This window comes from Triticum dicoccoides, chromosome 6A, assembly GCF_002162155.2.
Source record: "Triticum dicoccoides isolate Atlit2015 ecotype Zavitan chromosome 6A, WEW_v2.0, whole genome shotgun sequence".
NCBI lineage: Eukaryota > Viridiplantae > Streptophyta > Magnoliopsida > Poales > Poaceae > Triticum > Triticum dicoccoides.
Genome location: NC_041390.1, coordinates 543,114,933 through 543,125,538, shown reverse-complemented (window position 1 = coordinate 543,125,538; position 10,606 = coordinate 543,114,933). Strand labels below are relative to the sequence as shown.

The 10,606-nt window shown below is 43.4% G+C and overlaps 1 protein-coding gene across 1 annotated transcript; it reads right to left on the bottom strand.

Annotated features, from left to right (window-relative positions):
• Positions 1-2,591: 2,591 nt before the first annotated feature.
• LOC119317799 (microtubule-associated protein 70-2-like) lies at positions 2,592-10,196 on the bottom strand. Its single transcript, XM_037592293.1, has 11 exons — positions 9,817-10,196; positions 9,612-9,697; positions 7,148-7,213; positions 6,903-7,073; positions 6,572-6,742; positions 6,318-6,473; positions 6,072-6,218; positions 5,471-5,542; positions 4,850-5,380; positions 4,580-4,767; positions 2,592-3,066 (listed from the first exon to the last, which is right to left on the bottom strand). The coding sequence occupies exons 1-11, from the start codon at positions 9,986-9,988 to the stop codon at positions 3,009-3,011; spliced, it is 1,818 nt and encodes a 605-aa protein (XP_037448190.1). The 5' UTR covers positions 9,989-10,196; the 3' UTR covers positions 2,592-3,008.
• Between the last annotated feature and the right edge of the window lie 410 nt (positions 10,197-10,606).

Sequence of the window (10,606 nt, the reverse complement as noted above, 5' to 3'; positions counted from 1 at the left end):
ACATGTAGGAGAAATTGTATATACGTAATTGTATATATATATACATGTGTATGTGTGAATGGTGGTTGTGAGACATTCGATGATATATGATCAGTCCTTCTCCATCTTGAAGTAATCATCATAGGGACACCTGCGTAGAAGCACATGAAAAAAAATTGGAATCGACATCAAAAATAGTTTTTGAATAGCACATCGGGGGCAAAGTAGTCATTGTACGGAGTCATATGCCCCTGTGCTATGTTCCGGTTCAACACTCGATGTCCCGTTGTTGAACCCTTGAAGTTAAGACCATCCTCCTTTGTGTCTTCAAGAATCACCATCTTCATCGTCGTTTCATCCACATCTTCGTCATCCAATGAAGATGAATCTGTGAACTCAGCGTAGAAGTACTCATCGTCTTAATCCATCGTGTTTGCTTCAAAGTGAACAACGAAAACTTTGAATTTTTGCATTATGGCATTTGCCAAACACCTATTGGGCGTAGTGACCGCTGTGGACGGCGTCTCCATAGGCAAAGGGTACCCGGACAACGACCTGATCCAGGGTAGTACAACGTCGGTGTCCACCAAGGCTTGGGCGGTATCAGCAAGGGTCCGAAGAGGCCTAGGCGGCATCGAGGTGGGGGCTATGGTGGCTGCTTGGGAGCGCGAGATAGAGAGCGGAAGATGAGGGCAAGACTATGAAAACGTGCAAGCTTTGAGTGTGGTTTTGGGTGTGACATGGATGTCGGAGTCTGGCATGGTAGACATACGAACTCCTCAAAGCACCTGGGCCTGGATGCAGGATTTCAAACCAGTCAAGGCCGATTTGGTGATCCATGTTAGATGGGGCCTGGATGCAGGATTTCAAACCAATCAAGACCGATTTGGTGATCCGTGTTAGACGGCTAAAAGTGCAAAATCACTAATTAAGGAATACTCGTTGCAAAGAACACTTCACTTTCCCAGGTCGCGACAAGTGGCGCACATGCATAGCGTCACTTGTCGCAGCCCGGGAGTTTTTCCTTTTTTGGTAGATCCGTTTATTCAAAACGTTATATCTCTTAAAAAGTGCGTCCAAATCTCGAACCGTTTTCACCATTGGATTCCTCGCGTCGAGATCTTCAAAATTAGATCCCATGTTGATAGGTTTTGACGAAAAAAAATCACAAAAAAACCGGACAAAAAAACCGGCGAAAAAACCGAACCGGGAGCACGGTTTTTTTCTTTCCGAAAGAGGCACCTCTCGCAAAATCACAACCGTGCCTCTCGTGTAAGCAAAACCATGACTCTCGTGTAAGGAAAAAAAATAGAAAACGCGTTTTTTTTTCGTTTCCAAGAGGCACGGCCGTGACTCTCGCGAAAGTACAACTGTGCCTCTCGCGAAAGCAAAACCGTGACTCTCGTGAAAGAAAAAAAAACAGAAAACGCGTATTTTTTCCCCTTTCCGAGAGGCACGGCCGTGACTTTCGCGTAAGCACAACCGTGCCTCTCGCGGAAGCAAAACCGTGACTCTCACGAACGAAAAAAAATAGAAAACGCGTCTTGTTTTTCCCTTTCCGAGAGGCACGGCCGTGACTCGCGAAAGCACAACTGTGCCTCTCGCGAAAGCAAAATCGTGACTCTCGCGAAAGAAAAAAAACAGAAAACACGTTTTTTTTCGTTTCCGATAGGCACGGCCGTGACTCTCGCTAAAGCACAACCGTGCCTCTCGCGGAAGAAAAACCGTGACTTTCACGAAATAAAAAAACACATTTTTTCGTGAAAAAAAATTGGAATTTTTTTAATCGAAAAGCTAAAAAAGACCGGGGGAAAACCAAAAGTCGAAAAAAACCGAAAAACGCCGTTTAAAAAGCCGAAAACACGTGCGGAAAAAAAAAACAAAATCTGAAAGGAGCGTTCAAAACGCGACACGTGGCGAATGGCTGAGAGCGCGCCAAGTGACGCTGATCGTTCCGAGGCTCCCGAAGGAGCGCTTGTTAACTAGTTGCTCTCCTAAAAGTGTCCCTCGGAGCGCCCTTCGATTTGGGGCCTGGATGCAACATTTCAAACCAGTCAAGACCGATTTGGTGACCCGTGTTAGATGGCTAAAAGCGTCCGGGCAGCCCGAGGCATTTGCTGGTGCTTTGATGATCCGCATTTGAGATGCCCCAAGTAGAAGGGATTCGGCACTTGGACGGGAAATCATGGTCTCTACCAGCCAAAGAATCGAACATGGTGAGAGGGCATGTCCCTCGACGAATGGAAGGTCGACAACGAAAAGGGCCAAACAACAATCCACGGAAGCAAAGCGACGCAGCCAGGGCCACTACAGATTCCAGCGGGGAGGACTCCACTCGAGTCTCACTGGCTGGACCGTTAACTTGAACTGGGTACAGAGCCGGAGGACAACCGTAGTGGAAATCGAATCGGCCTACAGATGCTGCCTGCCATGCTAGGACAGAGAAACGTGCTCCCGGTCCAAGTAGGCACCACACAACACCAAAACACAGAATGAACTCGCCACATTTCCTATTTACCCGATGGGTGTAGCAGATCACTAGCGGTGTCATGCTAGTGACACCTTTGATTCAGCTCCTCAAGCAAGACACCTTTGATTCCAAGAACAACTACAGCCCAGCAACAACAAACAAACGAATAGTAGAGACGGTGACCACAGCAGGGTACAAATGATATTCACAAACCACAACCCGGACAAGTAAAAAGAAACCACACTAGCTAAAAAATTACAGATGGGGAGAAGAGAAGATCCACGAAGACGCGGGGTCGGTCTTCCTCCAGCCTATACAACCACAACGCGCACTGCCTTGACAAAATGAGAGCGTGCCGCAAGGTCAAGTAAGCCTTACCCGAAGGGTTTACTACACCTTCACCACTACATTACAGCGAGTCGGTGTCAGATGATGCAAAGCCTACTCTTTTCCCCAATCTAGGTATCACAGGGTCATCTGTGCTAATCTCAATCACAAAATTAATTGGGGGACACGAAGGTAAAACAGAACCTATCAAAGAATTTCATGCTGCCTGGTGTTAGAGGTGCGATGCGTCATTGGATGTTTTGCGCGACAACCCGCCACGTGGTGCACTTCTGCAACAAAGCAACAAAATGGAAGGTGAATTAGTAAGGTGTGTCTCGGTGAAAAGATAGTATCTGGGCAACAAAAATAAGCATAGGCTATGTAGTACTAAAAAACAATAGGTAAAACTTTAGCTGTTTTGAAGAATGGTACTGAGTACCATTTCTTGGTAAACTTTTGGTATTTCAGGTGGTGCTTGGTTCTAGTCCTAGGACTTTTTCTAGTCCCAACTAAAAAGTCCCTAGTCTCTAAAAAGTCCCTCCCTGTTTGTTTCCAGAGACTAAGTCCCAGTCCTTCCTAGAGGTTATTAAATGACCATGTTGCCCCTAGTATATAGAAAAATAACAATCAAACAACATCATGGGGTGGCGGGCCAATGGGTGCATGAAGGGGCATTGTTGGAAAAGTCCCAAAAAGACTCTCCTTGAGAGTCTTCTTCATTTAGTCCCAAATGCCTAGTTTAGTCCCTAAAAAGTCCCTCCCGTTTGGTAAAAAAGTCTCTAAGAGGGACTTTTTCTAGTCCCTACACAAAAAAGTCCTTGGAAACAAACACCCCCTCAGTCAAGTTCACACTAAATACCAAAGCTGTTCTTCCAAACGGGCCCTAATGCTAGTTTTGTGCCAGATAATGTTTGCAATAACTACTACTCCCTCCGTTCACTATTATAAGATGTTTTTGGTATTTCAATATGGGCTACATACGGACTAAAATGAGTGAACAAACACACTAAAACGAGTCTACATATATTCAATTTAGAAAAGAGTTAGAACATCTTATAATAGTGAACGGAGGGAGTAGCATTAACAACTACTACCTCCGTTCACAAATATAAGATGGTCCAACTTTTTTCTGAATCGGATATATATAGACATGTTTTAGTGTGTTTGTTCACTCATTTCAATCTGTATGTAGTCCATATTGGAAATATCCAAAACATCTTATATTTGTGAACGGAGGGAGTAATATTTAAGAAAATGATGTCAGCAAGATTAGGAGGGTCAGTGCTCAATGGTTACAAGCAAGCAAATGGTTAGACAAGGCATTATTTGTTGAGCCTAATAAAGGCAACTCAATCCACCTAATGATACTTTGTAAGGTTTGGTTTGAGGAGCCAAACGGTGAATGAAACATCTGATCCAAACTCCGAACCTAACTCGCTTGTTTTTTCCTCAGAAACCATGCAGGGGGCAGCAATTTAATGCATTAAGATAGAACTTGATTGGTTTGAGCAGGACCAGTTGGCCCATCACCATCTCATCCCTCACAAGTACAAGTCATCTAAAAATATGAGGGGGCTATCGCAACAAAAAATCGTGGGATCCCATGATTGAGGAACCATCCTAGGCTAAGGTGGTCCCTAAAGTCATTAAGCAGTACTGATGGAAACATGATGAGTAATTCAAGTTAACAATACTTGGAGTTGTAGGGCAGATAACAAACTTGAAGTTTAAACAAAAAAAATCTGTGTTGGAGGTATATGTGAAGAGATCAAGTTCTCAAAATGTAAGGCATTCTTGGTGTACCTTCCGGGAAGTGCCTGAGAAACTGTGCCAGGTCCTCTCAAACTACCAAGACGCTTGGCCTTGTTCTCTTGTTCCTTCTCAAGGCGCATAGCAGAAACTTCTTTCTCCATAGCAGCTACCTCTCTCCTCATCTTTTTAGCCTCCACTTCCATGGCTTTGGTTAAGGTGTCTACTTTCTTCGCTAACATCTGTAAATGAGGGGGTAAGTAAAAAAGCATTGTAGCACGGCGTCTCCTCAAAATGCAAGAAGCAGAACCTCAAGCATCATACCTCAATTGCATCATCCTTGTCCTTTAGACTTTGGTCTTTCTCATGGCATGCCTTTCTCAATGAAACTACCTCCTTCTGCAGCATGTCATAGAGTACACCAGATACCATATCAGTTGAATCACTATTTGTGGTTTCAGTATTTTTCTCTTCTCCACTAGCCTTCCAGCTATCAGTAGTCTCGCAGTCCCCAACAGCATCTGTAGATCTATTGAGTAAATGAGGTCCATTCACAAGGACCTTTCCCCTGTCTAAAGACCTCGTACCACCATCGAAAGACCTTGAAGTTCCTTTTGCGTGCTTGAGGACCAAGCTGCTGCCAGTAGAAAGAGAGGGCCTCGAATTGAAAGATGGAGATCTCCTCATTAATGCACCAACCGGGGAGACTTTGGACATATTATCAGCTCCACCTAGTGATAGACGACGGGAAGATCCACCACTTGTATTCCTTCCTTCTGTAGGAGGACGGCTAGAACCACTTGGCGGCCCCCTCAATCCATCTTCTAGAACTTTTAGGCGCCACTGATACTTTTCCTGAGTCCGGAGAATATATGAGAAATTATTCCACAAAAGATGAACTTGTCTTAAAGTGTAGCTCAAATTCAACATGACAGACATCTTTACCTTTACTTGAGCTTCCGATCGAGCCGTTCGTTCTGCAATAGCAAGTTTGTCACGAAGTTGCTGCATCTCACCCTGCAGAATATGGTGGAAAAAAAACATTGCATGAAACTTGAATCCTATATGCCTAAGAGAGTGAGCCCCACTACTTCTAATTGTCTCAACATGCGCTTCGAGATCATCAAAATTGTTGTAGCGTTAGATTTACTAGCTTGATCCACTAGCATCCGTCCGATGTACGCATGAGAATCCTCTACCATGCAACATGCATTAGTGCATTCTAATGGGTTTTAAATGTCATTGCTTCCACATCATCAAAATTGTTGTAGCCATTAGATTTGCTAGCATGGTCCACTACCATCTGTCCGGTCTACGCATGAGAATACTCTACCATGCAACATGCATTAGTGCATTCTTAGTGGGTTTAGAATCACATTGCATTTAATGTGACATGCACAACTTTTCATGTTAAGATTCATTTTTGCTTATGCAGAAATGTCTCACATAATTTAAATCGTAAGGACTGGATTAATACTCTATATGTCCAACTCCGCAGCAACGCGCGGGGTATCTCGGTAAATAAAGAAAGCTTTAATCATCTTACCTGCAGAAATCTGCGCTCTTCAAGCCACTGTTTAACAGGCATTACTTTGTCATTGCCATCTTTCCACTCATTTGCAACTACAACAGCAACCCTGTTTGCTGTAACTTTTGTTCGAGCAAGTTCACGGTCAAGAACTTTTCTTTCTTCCTGGTGTGTCATGATCACAAAATAGCATGGGTCATCTTTTTGCATAAATAATCAATGAAGATTCAAAGAAAATACAACAGTTGAATGGTAGTATGTTACATTCATTTCCTGGACTTTCCGCTGGTAATCTCTAACAGCATTAGCAGCTGCACCACCAGCAAGGACAGCCTCTTCAAGCTCTCTGACTGTTTGACTAAGCTTTTCGACTTCCGCAACTTTTTGGCGGTGCAACCTATCCAAAATCTTATTTTCTTCCTGCAATCAGGGATGAAACCACTTGAGCAGCTATATTTGAATAACTTGACAGAGTTGTTTTCTCCCAACAAGCTTGGAAAATACAAGATATCTCATACCTGGCAGATCTCGATTTGCTTCATCAGATCTTGGTTCTTGTTTTGCATGTCATCAACCATAGCAGCTTTTGCTAATGCAGTTTGTACAGTCCTTTCTGCTTCTAGCAGTGCTGCCTCCTTTTGCTTTGTCAAACGATCTAATGCTCTGTTGTCCTCTTGGAGCTTTGCAATCTAAAAAGAACCAAATTAAGTTTTTGTCAATTATATACCAAACATGCATCCAGTGGACACAAGGGCTTGGATCCGTGGATATGCTGGGTGCAAAGTAGGATAAAAATATGACAATTTCATCAGTCTACAAGAGAGTTGAGATGTGGATAACACAGCATACCTCTTGCCGAGCAAGCTTTAACTCAGCTTCAAGTGGTGCAAGAATGGCTTCAATAGGTGGCATATCATCATCCTTTTGGGCTGCATGTACTCTACGCAGTGTTGCTTCTGCTGCAAACTGGGCTGCCATAGCTGCTTTCTTCTCATCATTTGTTTTTTTCAGTTCTAGATTCTGCAAAAATAGAACAAATGCTTATGAGGGAGCAGTCGGGAGGGAAGGGGGGCTAAAAGAGGTCGGGAATATACTTTGCTATCGAGGAGAGACTCTGTCAACTTGAGCTTCTCATCCAGCTTCTCCAATTCATCAGTGAGCTGCCATCACAATGTAACAAATCAGCAATCATGTTGACAAACGGAGAACAAACATTGATCTTTAAAACTTGAAATGTTTTTGCTTGGTTTTCCCTAGTTCTGTTCAAGGGAACATTCCAATTTGCATTATGACAACAAGCAAAAGTAACATATGCATTGATGCTAGTGTTGGTATGTGTGTCAGGTCATCTTAACAAACCTTAGTGATTTTAAGTACTGGGTTAAAATTTGCCTGAGGGACACTTCAATCAGAAATAGTCAAAAGGGGGCCACACAGATAGCTTATTATCAAATAAAAATGAGCATAGTAAGATAACTTTCATTTGACAAATAAGCAGTATCTGACATATCAAAACAAACAAGCTTTACTCAACATGTCATTCATTGCTCATGCCTAGGTATCTCATACTGCCATACAAAATGGCACAATCACCTTCAGCAGATACAGATTCTAAGCTTCGCAAATCAGATTCAAATTTTACTTCCCGTTTTTAGCATGCCCAGTTACTTCATTTATGAAGAAACAGTCAGACTCAGTTGATCAAATGCAGGGGCAATAGAATACACAGCACTAACATGGCCAACAGGTACAGAAAAGGCAGACACATCATTAAAGCAAACACAGCAACCAGAGATGCACTAAGGATCAACCAATATCTAACTGAAAAAAAAAGGCTCGGTTAAAGGATCTTTAGTTGATCTGAACAACACAACTTGGGTCGCTCACTTTTCCAGGAGCTACTTCGTTTGGCAATTTAAAAAGCATGTTAGGATAGGATACATATTTGTTCAGAAGCCTGCAAGTTGAGTTGCAAAGGGGGAAAAAGGAATCAAGGACCTTAAAAGAACAAGTAAATTTCATAACAAATCATATAAGTAAACATTTAAGTTTACATTCCAAAGAAATTTTACATAAACGTTTCAATACACCTCACATCCATCAGTTCGTTTGTATGAAACGGAGTCTGAAAGATATACATAGCTGTCATGTGGGATCCCCCAAGCCAGCAGCCAAAATTTCTGTAGTTCTACAAAATTTGTAGCTGTTCAATACTTCTGAAGTTATAATAAAATGTCTCCCGATTTTCAAAATTAACTGTAAGAAAACAACATACTATTTTCGCAAAAGATCATTTATTTGAACTAAATATCCAAGCATCTTGAAGATGTAAAATTACCTAAATTATAATAGGAAACATATATGCCTACTCCAAATTAACCATCATTTAGGTGAAATCATGTAATCGTCATTTTTTCATCATCAAATCTTTAAAAAAAAGGAAACTAAAAAATCCAAATAACTAGCGATTATAAATTCACACGCCTCCAATTAAAATTTTATACTCCCTCCAATCCATATTAATTGACGCAAACTTAATGTGCGTCAATTAACATGGATTGGAGGGAGTATTCAAATCCATGTTTTCAAAATGATACATTTTTTAAAGACTAAGATTGTGAGATTTCCTGACATTATGACAATAATAAGATGAAGTTAAATTCCACTGACAGGATATTTGTCTCGTGGCAGCACCTAAGGAATTCTGAAAATTGGATCAACGAATTAGCGTTGAATCCTTGATACCTCCAAGTATTGGTTATTGCAGTTTGCTCATCAAATCGAGAGCAATTTGTACATCATATTCACCCCTTGTGCATACTAAGAAATCTGAGTGGACACTGAGCAGGCTCAACAAACATGCAAACTACACACCAGATAAATTGCAACCAGGACTGACGCACTGAACATCAAAATATCTATTAGCACTCAGCATCAAAATAGCTTTGAGTGCCACAGACGTTAGCACTTGTAAAAGTACAGCTTCAGAACAAGGGTAATGGGAATCAATTCTATGAACTAAGACCGGGGCAGCTTTATTTAGCTCTTGCCATCCTGGCGACCTGACACATTTTTTAAGTTAGTTTAGCTCAAACATATCTTGAAAAACTACTGCAAAAGACAGGGACTTCATAGCCCTGCATGAACGGCCATAACACTCTGATTCACTAGTACCTCTCCCAATGAACAAGACAACCGGAGTATAAGATCAGCCAAAAAGAAAGAAAGCAAAAAAACACAACCTAGCAGGAAATAAACATGTTGAGTAAAACATTAAGCTTGTGTTGAACTTTCAGAGTTTCAGCATGCCGCAATGGATAGACAAAACCCTCCGCGTCCATGAATCCCACAAAATAATGGCCAGCAAAAAACAAGGGGAAGATTGTTGTCTTGGCCCTGACACTCGGCCAAAATCACCTCCGCATCGAGCAAATACGCCCCCAAACTCTCCTATTTGGCTATGAATTCTCTTGCACCGACACTATTCCAAGCTCGAAACTGGAAGAAATGGTCGTAGAAAAACAAGACAAGAATCAGAAGCAAAGCTTGGGGATTTACCTCCTCGACGGCCTTCTCCCGCGCCCTCTCCGACAGGCGCAGCGCCTTAATCTCCGCCTGCGCCTCGCCCAGCTCCCTATCCGTATCTAAAACCACGCAAAAAGCACCAACCATTCCGCCGTCAGATTCGGAAGGGCGGCGGCAATCCACCGAACACGAGCGGGAGCCAGAGCTACGGCGAGCCAGGACCCAGGAACCAACTCACCCCTGACTTCGTTCTCGAGCCGGTTGAGCTCGACCTTGACGGGATCCGAGCCGTGCATCAGCGTGAGGAGCTCGTCGGCGTCGAGGCCCAGCTGCGCCGCCCCGCGCCTGCGCGCGGAGCCCCTGTGCGCCGGCGCATTCCCCTCCTCGCAGCCGCCGCCGCCGTCGGCCATCTCAGATCTGGGCCCCGGCGCCTCAGCCCACCATCCAAATCGCGCGCCCCCCGGGACCGCCGGCGGCCGCAATGCCGTCCGGTGGGGAACCCTAGCCGCTCGCGGTGTCGGGGCTCGGGTTGGAGCGCTCCGCTTCGCTTTTGCTTTGCTTCGCGTGGTGTTTGTTTGTTGTCTTGCTCGGGCGAGGACGGCAGCGTGTTTGAATAGCGGAGAGGGTGAGGGGGGAGGTGCTCGGGGGATTTAAAAGCGTCGGCTTTTCCGAGTGATTAGCAGCTAATTAACCGTTGAGCTAATCAGGCCATCGAGGTGGTTACTGGTCAGTGTGAGGACTGGACAAGAGCAGAGGAGGAGGGGAGGGCGTTGGAATCTCAAGGTTTGGAATATAAGGTGGGGGGAGATCACACATGAACATCAGTACAAAGGAAAACAAAAGTAAATATTACTACACTCTAGTCTCTTTGATTTGCAGGATTTTTAAAACAAGTTATAGGAAAAAACATAATTATAATGGCATGTCCTCTTAAATCCTACAGGAGGAGATCAAAAAGTGTTCAGCCTCGCGGAGAAAATAAAAGAAATGTAAAAGGTTTGAACAGCTAAAACATTCCTTCAAAATAG